General features: G+C 32.4%; 1 protein-coding gene across 1 annotated transcript in view; it reads right to left on the bottom strand.

The window, feature by feature from the left end:
• Positions 1 to 18082, bottom strand: part of EEA1 (early endosome antigen 1) — a 160792-nt gene that overhangs the window by 86823 nt on the left and 55887 nt on the right. The window contains exons 4-10 of the mRNA XM_037845172.1: positions 16378 to 16432; positions 16216 to 16281; positions 14236 to 14275; positions 13221 to 13334; positions 12400 to 12521; positions 11414 to 11569; positions 3917 to 4033 (exon numbers count right to left, since the gene is read on the bottom strand). Coding sequence (XP_037701100.1) covers positions 3917 to 4033; positions 11414 to 11569; positions 12400 to 12521; positions 13221 to 13334; positions 14236 to 14275; positions 16216 to 16281; positions 16378 to 16432 — 670 coding nt within the window. The remainder of the gene's footprint in view (positions 1 to 3916; positions 4034 to 11413; positions 11570 to 12399; positions 12522 to 13220; positions 13335 to 14235; positions 14276 to 16215; positions 16282 to 16377; positions 16433 to 18082) is intronic.

Below are 18082 nucleotides of genomic sequence, written 5' to 3'. Positions count from 1 at the left end.
AAGGGAAAGATAACTATAGAAATTTTCAAAAGGACTGGGTTTTACTTGTCTATGTTGGAGAGAACAAAATGGAAGAAAAAGAAATAAGTTCATGTCTTTAAAAATCAGGGTTTTGTGTATAACCTGGTTGGTCCCTGGAGCTTCGGGTGTCTGTGTGACACTGAGACTCAGAACCAGAGTTTGGCAGCTATGAGTGTCAGCATTACCCCATATAGCAAATGTTAAAGAAGCTGAAAAAATAATCAGACTTCAATTAGAGATATGAACGAAATGGACCTGGTTAGAACTAAGGTAAATGAGACTAAAGAATAAAGGATGATATTGACTGCATTTTCAAACTTCAAGTTCTATGTCAGACCAACGGAAGAGATGTTTATTCGGTGCAAAATCTATATTTTCTGTAGCACACAATATAATTTAACTTATTTGGTCACTTTATTCAAACACCATAGTTAACTGGAACTCTGAATAGGGAGTGAGATCTGATTGGTTTGTACAGGTTAGTGTGAAGCCCTGATACATCCCAGAGTAATTTGGGCAGAGAAAAAAAATGTGTTTGCAAAGTCCCCTTGAGGGACTAGGGAAAAATGTGGAAATATTAAACTTCCCCACCTGGGGAATTAATGACATTCTCACAAGCATTGATACTACCAATTAAGAAGGCCAAGCCCTTGATCTTGGGGCTTGCCCTTATGAAGCTTGATACCGCAAAGGAGAGGCTAATCCTACTTATAATGGTGCCTCAGAGTCACCCCCAGAGAACCTCTTTTGTTGCTCAGATGTGACCTCTCTCTCTAAGCCAACTCTGTAAGGAAACTCACTGCCCTCCCCACTATGTGGGACATGACTCCCAGAGGTATAAACCTCCCTGGCAATGTGGAGCATGATTCTAGGGGATGAGTCTGGGTCCTGGCATCATGGGATCGAAAAAGCCTTCTTGACCAAAACGGGGAAGAGAAATGAAACAAAAGAAAGTTTCAGTGGCTGAGAGATTTCAAATGGGGTCAAGAGGTCATTCTGGAGGTTATTCTTATGCATTATACAGATATTGCTTTGTAGTGTTTAGTGTATTGGAATAGCTGGAAGGAAATACCTGAAACTGTTGAACTGCAACCCAGTAGCCTTGATTCTTGAAGACGACTGGATAACTATGTAGCTTACACAGTGAGACCATGTGATTGTGAAAACCCTGTGGCTCACACTCCCTTTATCCAGTGTATGGAAAGATGAGAAGAAAAATGGGGAGAAAAATTAAATGAAAAATAGGGGGTGGGGGTGGGGGAAGAGGATGTTTTGTGTGTTCTTTCATACTTCAATTTTTTTTTTTTTTTTGGAGTAATGAAAGTGTTCACAAATTGATTGTCATGATGAATGCACAACTATATGATGGTACTGTGTACTGTGAACAATTGACTGTACACTTTGGATGACTATGGTATGTGACTATTTCTCAATAAAATTTTGTTTAAAAAAAAGGTCTTCAACAACTTCCTAATTTCTCTCTCCAGTCCAGATGTCTCCCTAAACTTCCAATTGCTGACTTGATATTTCCACTTTGATTTTTAATCAGCAACTCAAATTAACCTGTCCAAAACTGAGATCATGACCTTCCTTCCCACCATAAACTAGCTCTATCCAGAGTCTTCCTATTTTAGGCAAAACCATTCTTCCAGTTGCTCAGGCCAAAAACCTTAGAGCCTTGTTTGACTCCTCTCTTTTACTCAAATCCAACATAGTAGCCTTGAGAAAATTCTGTTGGTTCTATCTTCAAATATATCCAAAAATAGGCTACTTTTCAGAACCTCCAGGAAAACCACGGTCTGAGCCATTATCTTTTGCCTGGACTGCTGTTATTAACTGGTCTCTCGGTTCTTGTCCTTGCCCCTCTACATGAAAAACAATTAAGATCCTCACTCTGTGGATCTATTCCCAACAGAACAGAACAGCCAATTAATCTTTTTTTTAAAACGTAAGTTATGTCATTCCTGTGTTCAAAACCTTTCAATGGCTTTCCACTTCACTCAGCAAAAATCAAAATCCTTACAAAGGCTTATAAGGACCTACATAATATGGCCTAATGTTATCTCTCTGATCTCATCCCTACTTCTTGTCCATGGCTCACTCTGCTCCAGGCAGAGTGGCCTCCTTGCTGTTCATAGCTTAGAACCTTTGTATTGGCTGCTCTTCCTGCTTGGAATGCAAGTCAAGTCTTTGCTCAAGTGTTACCTTCCCAGTTAGGCCTACCATGAATACACTATTTAAAATTACAATTTGCCCTCAAGGACCTTTACCTTGCTTTATATATATTTCTTCCATAGCACTCATCTTCTAATTTACTTTATTCATTACATGTATTATTTGTCTTGCTGTTAGAATGTAAAAATCATGATAGCATAGATTTTTCTGTTTTTTTCTTTTTCACTGAAATACCCCAACTTCCAGGAAAATGTCTAGCACATAGAAGGGGTTCAGTAAATTCTTAGTGAGTGAAATGAACAAACAGAGATTGGCAGGGAGGCTACTAAGTAAAACAAAGTAAAGGAAGTATGGAGATGAAGCCATTCTGAGAAACATTACAGTACAATAAATACACAGATTTAAATTAAGAGATAATTATTAACAAAATACTATGAACACTTGTTGCTTGAGTTACCAAATGCCAATTTAGAGAAAAATAGAAATATATAATCTTTTGAGGGACGATAGGATTTTTACTTCATTTTCAATTGTTTCACTTACGACAATATATTAGGAAAAAAAATTTTTTTTAGTCTAACTCAGGGATCGTCCAATGTTTTCTTAAAGGATCAGACAGGAAACATGGTAGGCCTGCAGGCGCTATGGTCTCTGTTGCACCTATTCAACTCTAACATTGTTGCACAAAAGCATCCTTAGACAATACAAATGGGCATGTCTGTGTTCCAAGAGAACTTCACCTACAAAAAACAGGTGGAGAGCTGAATTTGGACTGCAGGCTTTCAGCTTGCCAATGTTTGGGCTTCCTGATTTCAACAAACATACAAAAATCATAATTACAATTTCTCTGACTACATAGGAGTCATATGTCAATATATCTATGATAATATACTCGCCATATCCCATTATACTATTAAACATTATTTTCACCAATTCATTGAACAGCAAGATTTTGCTTTATCCCATTATAAATTATAGTTTATTAATACAACTTTATTTAAAAGGCACCTTGTATAGTTTAAAATCACCTAGGAGTTGTACAATAATTATACAAATATTACCTTCAAAAAACTGAACAGTTATAGTTAGTTTTATAAAGAATATTTATACCTAAAAACATTCAAGCTCAAATACATTTTGTATGTCCAAATTAGAAAAAGCATCTGACTATTACAAGATCAGACATACTAAAAATTATCTGTAAGATACTGAGGCAAGATTCTTTCTCTCTGGTCCCTTACTATGTCAAAAAATAGAAATCAAAACAAGATTTACCAGCAGTAGCACAGTCATCTACCAAGGTACAAGTTAATATTTACAACCACTTATATTTATCTCTTTTTTCACTTTTACCATGTTCTTTTCTTTCTTGATTCTTCCCATTATATTTCACCAAAATATTAGGTTCAAACTAGGAAAGCAAAGCCACCAAATGATTGAATAAAAAGGTTTAATAACTCATTGTTCCCCACCACCAAAAAGTAAAGAGATGGGCAAAGGTACTAATACCGGTATCTCCCCATCCCTGCCCCCAACTGCCCAAAAAAACAAAATATTATCTCTTGCTCATTTAAAAAGAAGCAAAGGGTAAAATATTAACATTTTAAAAATATAGAATAAGATAACTGCTACTATGCCAATACATGAATAAAACACACAAGATTAAAATTTAAGATACATAAAACCAATTCATTAATATAGATGGATTTAAAACTCTCACCTGATTTTTTTGTGTTAATTCATTAACTGAACTTTTAAGTTTCTGTAATTCCTGCACATACACAGCAACTTCCTGGGGGCCTTTGGCAAGTTCACTCCTTAGCTGGTTTACAGTGGCCTAAAAAAATAACAATAATGAGCACAAACTAAAAACGAAAAAAGGAAGTGGTAGCATGTAAAGGTTTTAGTATTACATAGATTTTTGTTGTTAGTGTTGTTAAAGCGAAATAATCCTTAGAAGTTTCAACTTGGTTATCTATCCAACCGTCCTCCTCCCCACTGCCACCCCACACCATTTTTTTGGCTGCAAACTAATTTTAAAATTTTACCCATGATATTTAACTTTACATATTCAATAATACAAGAAATGAAGAGTTAGCATCCTACTTTATGTGTCTTAAGTAAGCATCGAACTGCAAAATTGAATTTACACTTTGAAAATGTACCTTCATCCCCCTGAATTTAACATTATGGATGTTAATAGAAAAATCAGGAACAACTCAACTGTTTTAAATTACTATGCTTTAGTCATATAGAACAAATGCTGGCTTATCACAAAAGCATGTATTATCATATTTAGATCCTTACTTGTAAGTGTCTTATTAAAAGATTTAGCACAGTGTCTGGCACACAATAGACACAAATAAATAAGAGTATATATTAAAATTCAAATTATGTGTATATTTCATTGTAATACTATGATTCTGTATCAAAGTTTATAAAACTACAGTAAGCCAAGTGTAACAGCTATCTAATGTCTACCATGCTGATAAACTCCAACAGGCAGAAGAAACTAAGTAAGAAAATGTAAAGCATATATACTCTAAAACTATCTTATATTTTGTAGCTGTTTGTTTTTAATATGTTCTTATAAATAACTTTGTTACACCTAAAAATGGGTCATTAGCTATATAATTTATCTTTTGTAGGCTAAATACAGATATTTTGAAAAACAAAAATTTTTAAAAATGCAAGGATTTAAAAATTTTAATTTACTCAAAAGTGGAAAAAAGTAAGACATGGGAAATGTTACAGGAAAAGGTGAGGGTGGAGAAGGAGTGAAATTACAGGAGAATTTCACTTATTGCACATTTTGAATCATTTTAATCTTTTATAATGATCATGTATTTTGTTGATATTTGGGAAAAATAAAGACTTCAGAAAGACAAATTTCAAATGAAATAAAACAAATTGATTGCTTCGTCAAATATCAGTATGAGTTAAATTCAAACAAGGAAGGATCTCCAATCTAACCACATTGACTTTCCTCACTATTTAATAGGCCAAGTTCATCTGTGCCTTGGAGCTTTAGCACTTGCTATACCCTCTTCCTGGGAATGCTGCCTCCCAATTCTTCACCCTGATTCTTGCTCACTTCACTTTATTTTTCTCAAACATATCCTTCTTAACGTAACTCTCCCTGACCATTTTATCTAGTATCGTCCCATGTAATTCTCAGCTCCACAACTGCCCATATACTGCTTTATTTTTCTTAATAGCACTTATCATTACCTAACTTTCTATAACGATTTAATTTACTTACATACTGTTAGACTTCTGCAAAGGAATATAAGCTTCCTGAGAGCTTATATAAGCTTCCTGAGAGCTCTGTCTTATTCACTGCTATATTTCCAACACCTTGAAATAGTTCCTGGTACTTAGCAGGCACTCAATAAATACTCTCTAAAGTAACGAATGATTCAATTTCCAGAGAGTTAAGAGATAGTTGTTCCTATGGAAACAGTAAATTAGACCCTATAAAATAGTTTATCTCCCTGAAGCCACATTATTGAATTCAACATTGAATTTTTACTAAAAAACTTTGTTACAAAATAAATAAGGAAATCTACTTCAAGCAAACATCCTGCTAGTGCTCTGGAGTTATAATTATTGTTTTAATATTCTACTACTATTAGTAAATTATCATTTACAAATGGTTGAAATTTTGCTTATTAATAAAACAAACCAAACTCTGAAGTTCTGAAACTGCTTTATACCACAAAATTCAAATATGATAGAAGGTGCTATATTAAAGATATTACTAATATTAAAAAGCCTTCCAAAAACACATTACCTCAAATTTAAGCATCTCCATTAGAAAGCAGAAAAAAATAATAATACAATGATGGATGAAAGGTGGAAGCCAGGACTGACAAAGTACACATTAAGCACACAATAAAAATGTTCAAACATACTGCCAAATCATGGTTTCTTATATGAGCATACTTTAAAAAGATATTTAAATTTTCTTTTTAATAGCTATGCATGGTTGGAATCATACATTTTCCATGTCTTTATGCCATTTAGCTTTTAAAACTGATTCAAATGAGTGTACCTAGAATACAAATAAAATCTTTTAAGAGTAATTTTCATTAAAGACCACAAGAAATATAAGTTGACTATAAATGTCAATAATGTAGATTTTTAGAAATTCTGCTTTTTTCCCTTTAAATCCTCAATCTCCATAACAGCTTATTATTTACAAAATATTTTCAAATGCATTAAAATGAGTTCTTTTTCTATATACTGTCTAAAATATCTAAACAAAAAACAATCGGGATTCATAAAGTATATAGTCAATGAAAGTAATGAACATAAGCACACATTTAACAATGTATACCAGATTACATATCTTCTGTCCCAACTAAAAATACCAGTCAAATAAATAACTGCATTTTTAGCTTCTTTAATTCCTTTTAAGTATTTTGTTTCTGATGCCTATATTTAGGTTCGGTAAAAGTAACAACATAGTTAATAAATTTCTAGTAAGTACTTTAAATATTACAATTCACCAACACACAACTGAAAACAAATAGAATTGAATTTTAATACATTAATGAAATACATTCCATATATTCAAAGAGTAAGCTGAAGCTAAAAGTGGAGTTATAAACAAATAAATGAAATGGAGTAGACAGCAATTATTTTTTCATATGGAAAATGGTGTAAAACACAACTCAAAAGTACTTTAAGCTATTACTCAAACAAACATGACAACATACAGTATGGCAAAATGAAAGAAGTAATAAGTATTAGGTTAAGATTAATAGAACAAACTTACTTATAAGGCAATGATCAGACTACCTAAAATGGGAGACAATACGATACAGAAGAAAGAACACAGGCTTTGGGTAACATCTAGGTTTAAATCCTAGGTCCTATATTATGTGTGTGACCTTGAATAAGTCACTTAACTTCACTGAGCTTTAGATTCCTTATCAGTAAAACAAGCTTAACCTGTAAGGTGGAAGCTAAGACTGCCAAAAATACTTAACTTACAGGAATATAACAAATGAATGAAACCATGTATTTAAAGTGCCTGGCATAATATTCAAAACCTAGTGATGCTCAAAAAGTAAGAGTTTGTTTCCAATAATAATAACATTACTCTGTCTATATACTACTATTTCCTAAAATTGTTCAAAATATTGTAACATAACTTGAGGTCTAACTCATCATAACTACATATCTATCAATTAAGCAGAAAGTATTATCCTTGTTTTACTAAAAATATAATGAAACAGTAAATCTCTTATTCAAATGCTCAGCAAGAATAAAATCCTTTTACTTCTAAATTTATTTCAAAATACTTGAAAAGATAAATTTTATTTGCTTTCTATAATCAACCATGTTGACAGGAGGACAAACAATGGAGGGTCGAAGACACTAAATCCTTCACCCCAAATCTTTTATAACTCCAGTCATAAATTTTTCACTTTAAATACCTCTTCTCATTACATATAAAGATATTTTAAATTACATAAATAAGATATATTTTTTTAAAAACTTCCAAATTAAGCTTAGAGTAATTTTTAAATAAAACATTAATCAAAAATATTTTCCCATTACCAATTTGTATCCCATTCCCAAATATTTTTTCCCAAAATGCAAGTAAATCTATAGTTTTTTTTTTCCTTGTTCAAATTCATCTGTATAACAAGAATACCTATCACTCCACAATTCTCAGCTGGAAAGGTGGAAAAGTCAGAGATTTCACTTAAAGAATACATAGAGTCTCTCCAATGGTGAAGCAGAGCCTGCTTACAACTATGACTAAGAGAATCCCCCAGAGAACCTCTTTTGTTGCTCAGATGTAGTCTGTATCTAACTTTGCAAATTAACTCACTACACTCCCCTCTACGTGGGACATGACTCCCAGGGATGAGCCTGGCCCTGGCAGTGTGGGATTGAGAGTGCCTTCTTTGACAAAAAGGGGGAAAAGAAATGAAACAAAATAAAGTTTCAGTGGCTGAGAGATTTCAAATAGAGTCGAGAGGTCATTCTGGAGGTAATTCTTATGCATTATTTAGATATTCCTTTAATATTCAAGTGTATTGGAGTAACTAGAAGGAAATGCCTGAAACTATAGTGCAGTAGCCTTTATTCATGATGATGACTGTATAACTATATAGCTTTTATCATGTGACTCTATGAGTGTGAAAACCTTGTAACTGATACTCCCTGGATCTAGTGTAAGGGCAGATGAGCAATAAAATAACCACAAATATATATATATAAAAAATAGGGGGAGGGGTTAGAAGGTAGGGAATGTTTCGGGTGTTCTTTTTTATTTTTCTTTTTTCTTTTTTCTTTTTACTATTTTTATTTTGGAATAATGAAAATGTTCAAAAATTGATTATGGTGATAAATGCACAACTACATGATGATATTGTGAGCCATTGATTGTATACTTTGGGTGGATTATACGGTGTGTTAACATATCTCAATAAAACTGCATAAAAAAAAAAAAAACTACATAAACCAATCCATTCAGAACTAATGGCTCCAGACCATTGAGGAATGAAGGTTTGGGTCATTCCACCAGGCAAAGAACCATGACCAACTGAGGTACTGCTGAGGGCAAAGGGTATGGAATATGGAATGGGTAGTGGAAGAAGGTAGTTATAAATAACAGTATGACCATGTGACTAGCTGCAAAATTGAGGACTGATATTTATCAGTATTTCTTGTTTATTTTATTATGAATATATTTGAATACATGTATATAAATGGCAAATGTTGTTTCTTATTCCCTTATTATCAATATATTGTTAATATTAATAATATAGTAATAATAATATTAATATTTAATTTTACATCACAGTATTTAAGTTACAGATATCAAGAAAAGTAAACATCACCCAAGGTCTTTGCATCCTTTTCTGGGGAAAGTGTTACCATGTTTTTAGTTGTCTATAGAGTAGTTGTATCATGTTAGGTGGTAGTATGACTTTGTTATTGCCTTTATTTGATGATTAAATATGGTTTATGGAAATGTATGGGTGCCAAGTTGACAAGAGGTGGACTGTGCTGTTCAGTTTTATGAGTCAATTTGGCTAAGATATAGTCTGCAATTATTCAAACACTGCCTAGGTATTACTGGGAAGGTATTTTGTAGATGTGATTAACAACTGCAATCAGTTGTCTTTATATAAAGGAGATAATCTGGGTGGGCTTCATCTAATCAGTTGAAAGGCCTTAAGAGCAGAAATGAGATTTCCTAGAGGAGAAATTCTGCCTCAAGACTACAGCATCAGCTCCTGCCTGAGAGTTTTCACCTTGCCCTTCCTGATGGCTTGCCCTTTGTATTTGACTTACGCAGCCAGCTTATAGTCACTTATAATCCTGCTGCTCTTTTAAAAAAAGTTATATAAAAATAAGAAAGTCTCCTGCTTGCCTTAACTCACTCCCCACTGATAACTACTGCTTTGTGTGGATTCTTTTTAAAGTTTCTAATATGTTTATACACAACACATTTTGAAATAAAATATTTTAAATAAACTAATATACATATATTCTAAAATTGACATTACTTTGGTTCAATTTTAGTACCATATTACATGTTTTGAAATTTTAAACATTAAAGGAATTGTTTCAACAGAAAGGGAGTGTAATATCTTTTTTAATTTTTAGAAATACTACCAGGTAGGCAGATTAAATCAAAAGTAGTTCTTATTGAAGCACTGAAACTTGACTATCAATGACTGGGTTTACCCCAGGCTCAGGTATGTCCACTTTAACTTAATCACCTAAAGGGGACTTTTCCTCATGAGACTTCTTTAATTCATCCTCTCCTTGATTCCAGGCTTATCATTGTTTTCTGCTGACTAGTAACAGCATTAGAATAGGAGTTTTTAAATGGCTTCAGTAAACTCATGAACCCCTGATATTGTCTGGAAAAATTAGGGAATTGTGTTATGAAGCACACTTTCAGGAAATCTGCATCTAAAGATCATAAACCTTAAAGTCTGAAGTATTAAGTATCATACAGTCTCACAAGCTTATGGGTATTATTCCCATCAACTTTCACCATTCCCCCACTGATCACATATAGGAAAAAATAAAATAAAGTATCAACAGACATAGATTATCTATAATTTTATACCCCAGAGCTTACTGACATGTTACTAACTATGAATAGAGTGGCTTTGAGATCACCAACTAAAAAACTCTAAGGAAGTGATGCAAATTGAAACATCACTATAACCCAACTCTTTAAACACAAAACATGAAAAACAAGATGTTCTTCCACATAAGGGAGTTTAAAGACGCAAGTAGTAATAGTCATAATAACATTATATCCTTTAATACATTAAAAAAGGACAAAAGCTAGAAATTTTTAAGCAAATGTATTTATTATATATCTTAGAGCTTGTCATCTGCTGACATAAGTATATAAAGGATTAATGAGCCAAAGCCATGTCATGCAAGAAACAGTAGAAGGAACTGAGAATGTTTATCATGGAAAAGATTCAGTGTAAATACGAAGAGTCTTCAAATATCTCACGTGGAAAAAAAGAAAAATTTATTCTGTGTCATTCCTAAGAAGAGAACTAGAACCAGTGCATGTAAGTTATAGGGAAACAATGTCAACACAATATAAAAACAGTTTTTTAAAACTTAAAATTGCCTAAATATGGAAGGAATGACTTGGGAAGAAATATGTACCCTCACACAACCTAGCAAGTGTTATGGATTACTTATCAGGGATGCTAAAAAAGCAAATCCTAGATGGAATGCTGGATTGGATGATTTTCAAGATTCTTTCAACTCTATGATGCAATAAGTTTATCAATAAGAAATAGGGCTATCAGAAAATACATATTTTCTAAATATTTTCTCTAAATAACATCAATAATACAGATACAGAAAATGAAATCATATTTCCCTTACCCCTACCAAATTGAGATAAACCCAATGACCACTTATCCACTAGTCTTGTGTAAATTTAAGTTGAAATATCATCTCCCTCCCCACAATATACATCATTTATTAAATCATTTTTGCAAACATTCTTCTCCATGTGTCTAGCTTTATAAAGCCAAGGTAAAATATATTAACTATCAGAGCACACCGACTGTTATACAACTATTACTCAGATCAAATTAAAGAAAGGCAAATACTATTTTGTTAGGCCACTCAGAAAAATCTCAGATCCTAGCTTCATTCAACATTACATGCAAAACAAGTTAATGTAGATCACATTGAACTTCATTACCTCTGAGTTAGCATATTCTGCTTGCAACTTTTTGCACTCATCTTTTAGTTTTTCAGATTCTTTCTCACGTTCCAAGGTCATGTTGTCCATTAGCGTTTGAACTTGGACCAATTCTTTCTTGAGCACAGCAACATCTTCTATACCAGGTCTCTGAAGCTATGAAGCAACACATTTTAATTAAGTGAAAAACTAAAATAATGCACATTTTTAGAATGGTGTCATTACAAAGAAATAAAAATGCAAACAATCTTTAATATCGAGTATTGGGTTCAAAACATCAAATACTTATATCTTCCCCCCAACAAGCCACCTCCTCTTCCTGCCCTCTCTATCTCATATTTAATAGTGTTATGTCTCAAGGTACAAACTAATAAACTCACAAATATCCTTAGTACACTTGCTTTCCTTGCCTTTACAAATGATACCCATTGGTTATAACAGTCATGTTACATTCCTCCAAATGTTACATTCCTTCATTTCTCATCTCAGGAAACTGATAATAAAACTGAAGGAGGAGCAGATATAAGCATAATTAGGGAGTGCCAGTTGGATGTAGTAGAGTCATTCGGCTATGGAGAAAATATGATGACTTTGATTTTATACTTGTTGAGTTTAAAATGAACTAGAAATGCAATTGGAAGTACCCTAAAGGTAGCTGGATTCATAAGAGTAAAGTTCAAAGGAAGGTCAAGGTCAGAGATACAGATATGGAAACTATTAAAAAGACAGATGGTTATTTAGTTAGCAACAACAAAAATGTTAAGGTTATAAATTACATATCATAAAATGTCATTTATTTTAAAAATCATATATAGTATATGCGCACGCACGCGCGTGTGTGTGTGTATGCAGTAGGGGTTAGGGAACTTTTCATTTCCTACACTTTACTCGAGCTATATTTTTTAAATGTTTTCTTGAAAGCATGTATTTCTTTCTTAATTTAAAAAAATATAAAGGTGCATCCCAATAAACGGTTTCTAAATTACCAGTTCAGTCTTTAAATCGTGAATCTTAGCTGTCTCTTTATTTAACTCTTCTGTCAGATGTGTCACTTTTTCTTCAGCAGCTTCTCGAATACTCTTTTCTTCATCATACTTTGACTTTATATCTAATTAAAGATAGTTATATATAAATATTAGTTTTAAGACATTGACTCTAGGAAAGATGATTTTATAAATTCTTATATATCGCTCTGTATATCTTTATATCACTCTAATTCAAATTCACATTCCTTATATAGCCAAATATATAAAACACTATAAAATTAAATGTTTTATTACATTAAATGATGAAATTAAAAACAATCAAATCTGTTTTTATCTACATGAATTCCACACAAGACCAGATTATTACTAAGCACTGATTTTTTAGATGTATAATCACATACAATATTTTACCTAAAAGCATGAAAGATTAAAAGAATATATATATATAAAACCACAACCAAATGTTAAATCTCTGCTTATTATTTCACTTCTGCAAAATGTTACTTATTATACTTGTAAGTAAATCTTTCAGAAGACTATAAAAGAAAACTTCTCTAAAATTCATAAAGAATTATACAGAGAAAAATAAGCTCTTTGAAGTGAAGAGATGGTTAAAACTGAAAATAATTTACAAAGCAACCCTGATATCATTAAATTCTATTAATAACCACCTAAATTCTATTAATAATTAATTCTATTAATAACCATTAGTCTTTAACAACTGCTTTTTTACACTAAAATGCTGTTTATTTCTTGGATATTTAACGGTAAAAAGATAAGGAGGCTGATTTATTGACTAAAAAAATCTTTATTCAATTTACCTGCAATTTCAGTTGCCAGTTGGGCTGCTTTCTGCTCAAATAAGTCTTTCATTTGCTTAATATTGAAATTTTCTGTTTGGGCTTCTTCTAACTGTTGTTCTAAAGACTGTAGTTCTACAAAAAGTGAAGAAGTTATAAAAATGCAATATAAATTTACATTTGTTAAATTGTTATAACTTATAATCATTGCTGTTAAGACAATTGGTATGAGTCTATTACCCAATTACAAAAAGTAGACTTTTTCACGTTTCAAAATTTAAGCATATCTGACTTATTCAAAACACAAGTCATAATTTGCAAACATTTAAAACAAATGAAAGGAATATTCAGAATCACCCCAAATAACCTGTAAATATTTGCTTAAAAGTCACTTTTATTTCACATTTCATAGTTATTTTTCTATATTCATCAACCGACCAAAAAGAAACATATTCTGCTCCACTGATAAAATTAGTAATAAAGTCAGAAGTTGTTAGAAATGGCTTAAGAACAAACAAGGTGTGAATAAAATAATCAACTAAACTATGCAGTGAACTCTTAATATTTCATTCTCATAAAGGTAAGAGATGCCAGGGGAAATTAAAAATAACAGATAACCTCAAAATTTAAGTTTAATTAATCATTGAGCATTCCTGCAGTTAGACAGTTACAAAGACTCTAGTTCCATCACATTATTTCTACAGAAAAAGAACATATCATTCTTTAATATAGGGGAACTTTCATTAAACAATGATATCAATGTAATATTCCAGAAGTTTATTTCTAACTTCAGAACTTAATGAACTAAAAAAGCTATGATTTAAACCGATTAAATTATGAAATTTATAAGTAACATTATTAACCTAGAATATGACCATTATCTTCATTTTTTTAGAGCCATAAAGTATAGCTACAAAACAAAATTCTTTTAGAAGAAAGAAAGAGAGAAGGAGAAAGTGAGGGAGGGAAAGAAAGAACAAAAGAGAGACAGAAAGGAAAGGAGAGAGAAAAAAATATCTGCTTTAAATAAATTTACCTGCTGATGAATCAGCCACCAATCCATCAGATTTAGACTCCTCAATGAAAACAAAAGACAGTAGCAAATACATTAAAAGGAAAAGACAACACTGTTATGATCACCAATGTCAAACATTGCTGAAAACTACATTCTATCAGGTAAATAACAAGATTTTGATTAAAAATTAAACTTTACCAGCTCAAATTCTTCTGGATCTCTATGGTACCACTATGCTGAGTGGCACAACGACCTAATTTTAGTTTACTGCCTCCAAGACAGAATTTTTTTACATGTTAACATGTGAAATTATTAAGGATTTACAGTAGATGGCCTCTTAAATTCCATGAAATCAATAATAAATAAATAATATAAATTACTATAAATATAGATTCTAAAGCAAATACTTAAGTCAGCAGGCAAGATTCAATACTATAATATATGAAGATTTGCATAGGATAAAATATGCCATTAAACTATCACCACTAGCAAGTTTGGCTTTTAAATTAGAAGTTTTAAATTTCGGATTATAAATCATTTTATTAAAAAGCAGAAAAAAAGAGCATATTTCATCAGATTAATTTATCACGTATATTAGAAACAAAATAATATACCAACTTGGCAATATTTTCACATTTAAAAGAATAATACATATCTGAAACAATTTAATAAGGCATCTCATAGTACACCTAACTTTTTTTATTTACCTGAACATCGGAATTAAATATATTGATTGCTAAAAATCATCCATATTTAAAATACATTTTCCCTCAAAAGTAAATTTCCTACGAAGGTAAAATACACCTTGAACTGTGGAGAATTTATTTAATTTATTAAATGGGAACTAGTCATCTCAAACATAGTAAATGATTTCCTCTCTCTTTTCAGGTAGAGAAAATAATAGAGCCAGTGTCTGATTAATTGTCAATGGCATCTATATAAAGCATGAAAAAATGAACTGTAAGTTTTTTACATTACTAAAAACCTCTTTAGTGTTAACAGCATCCCCAATTAGACAAGCACCGTAATAATAAGACTGGTATCTTACTATTCATTTATCTGTTTGTTTTTTTTTCTTTTCTATTTTAAACGACAATTCTTGGTTACAGACAAAAGGGCAAAAAAGAAGACTGAGAGTGAGGCATGCTATGATAACATGCAAGGTATCACTAATTACTTTATAAAAACATTAGAACTATTTTTAATACTCAGTTTATTCTTACAAATGAAAACTATACTGTGTATTTGGTAAAATTCAGTATTCTTGGATTCTTTATATAATTTTAGTATAAAAGCCAATCTAATTTTGGTATAAAAATCATAATTGGTTAAGGTATTTATTTAGAAGTTACATTAAAATTCAAAGAATATAAGATATCCAAAATAATCCCACAACTCAGAAATAAACACTTTGATACCACATGCCACAACGATTTTCTTCTACTTTTCTTCCCATATTATTTTTATATAGATGAAGTCATATAGTATAAATGTGTGTATGTGTTCATATACATGTATCTTTATTTTGTTTTTTCAAAACCATCGTTAACAGCATCCCCAATTAGATTGCTAATATTTGTTTCTTCATATCTTTAAATAATATTCACAATATAAACTGTAGATAGCTAAATAATAGTCCATCCCCTACCGTTAGACATTTTAATCACTTTGAGTTTTTACAAATGCCGATGCCTTGAAAAGGTTCACTGTTGTTTGAATCTGTATTTTATAATCCAACTAAAATATTTTGCCTGGGATAAAATAAAAATCTATAAGATAAGTGATTCTTTAATGAAGCACCTTTAAGAAGTTTTATTTTTGCTTCCCATGGGTATCTTTGCATTTATTAGAATTATATACACTGTAGGCTATTAAACATTGAGAAACAAATTAGGAGATTATTTACATCAGGACTCCTCCTGCTTACAAAAAAGCATTAAACTTAATTTTCAACAATGAAAATAAACAACAAACATGCTTCAAATATTTAAAAGCAATTACTTGCTGCTGGAGCCCCTGAAACTTTTCTAATTCTTTCTTTAATTCTTCTGAGTACCATTTTTCTTCCTAATGAAAACAGAAAGACTTTTAATTAGTAAGTTTTAAAAGATTTACTATCTGAAACTCTGAAAATAAAACAAATATAATAATTTTTACTCTAACCTTAAGTGAAGCCTGTAGGTCTTGGACCTCTTGTCTTAGTAGTGTTATATCATCTCTAAATATATATGGAGGAAAAAAGTATTTAATAGTTATTGTCCTTTAATTAAGAATCTGGTCTATTAACAAATCATGGCTATGGATTGTATATTAATATTCCTGTCTTTTCAACCCTTCAAGAAAGGGTTTTATTGCTAAAGCTCATTGAATTTTTATAAATGGAAAAACATATTCTCATGGAAATAATGATATAACCGTCAAGTGAAGGAGCCAGAAATAAAATATCTCCCCACTAGCTTACAAACAGTAAGCATCAATGGCTTTCTACACAGTTAGCATAAAATCTGGACTCATTACTAAAGGCCTATAAAATTTGCACAATCTACTTCTGGGAAAGATGGCAGAGCAGAGAGCTGTAGCACTCCTCCTCCACAAACAGCTAGGGGACAGGGAGAAACTGAAACAACTGTTCTAGGGCTCTGGAGGCAAGGGGGGCATTAATCGGCATCCAGGGAAGAGTGGGAGGAAGAGGTTCAGATACTGTGGTAAAAAGAACTTTGAGTAAAGAGCTCAGGCAACTGGCAGCGCCCATCCTCCACACTCTAAGCTAGCTGCCTAGATCTGGTTCCTGGCTGGCTGCCATGGACAGAGAAGGATGTGGAAGCTCTCATTGGCACGAATGGGGGGGAGGGGCACATGGCTGAGTAGTGATCATGACTTTGATTGGCAAATTGGATTACTGGGTCCCAGCTTTGAGTCATGGTTTTAGCCCGCCCTGGACAGGGAACACTGGTCATTGTTTCAACCCCACCCCCAACAGGGGCAAAAGTGGAGGAAGTTCAAAGACACAGGTCCCCTTAAGGCTGCAGGGAAAATGTTTGCTGAAGGGCACCATCTGCTGGGCAGGCCAGGAAAGTGGAGCTTCAAGGAGTCATCAAAAAAGGCTTTTGGTCTCTCCTGACCATTCCCCAGGGCTCTTTGAAACTGGTCTTTGCCCACTTCATGGGTCCCTGGCCCTGTTTTTACTGGAAAATACTGACTTGAGAAAGTTATCTCCCAGGAGACCATCCTCCCAGAATTTTCTCTCCAGGCAAAAGCAGCCAGAGATAATGAAAGGGGGGTAAAAAAAAAAATCATAGAAGCAAAATAAAAACATACAGAACAGATCAGGATTTCCTAAGAAGGAACAGAGGAAAGGAAGATTTCCCCTGGGGGTGAAACAATTGCTCATGTGGTGCAATCTTAAAAATTGTACCACATACCCAGGGCAAGAATTAGATGAAAAAGAACTGAAAAAATCTGATCAGTTAAACATCGGCAATTCTAAAGAATACGTTGAACCAAGTGTCAAAGAAGACTCTTAAAGAGCCAATTAATCAACAATAAAACATTAGGTCAGAGAAAGAAATTGACCTTCAGAGTAAACTCATCAAGATAATCAGATACTTAGACATCAGCAAAAAATTACAAGCCATACTAAGAAAGTGGAAGATATGACCCAGTCAAGGGAGGAAATTAAAATTTCAGAGGAGACACAGAATTTGAAAAAACTTATCAAAGAAGTTCAAAAATCTCCTAAATGAATTTCAGGGAGATGAAGGAAAATATGGTTCAAGAGATAAAGGATATTAGGAAGAAAATGTGTGAGCATAAAGAAGAATTCTAAAGTTCAAAAAGAAATGTAATAAATTATGGGGTATAAAAATAC

This window comes from Choloepus didactylus, chromosome 8, assembly GCF_015220235.1.
Source record: "Choloepus didactylus isolate mChoDid1 chromosome 8, mChoDid1.pri, whole genome shotgun sequence".
NCBI lineage: Eukaryota > Metazoa > Chordata > Mammalia > Pilosa > Megalonychidae > Choloepus > Choloepus didactylus.
The sequence above is the reverse complement of the archived record's forward strand: the minus strand, read 5'-3'. Positions and strand labels throughout refer to the sequence as shown.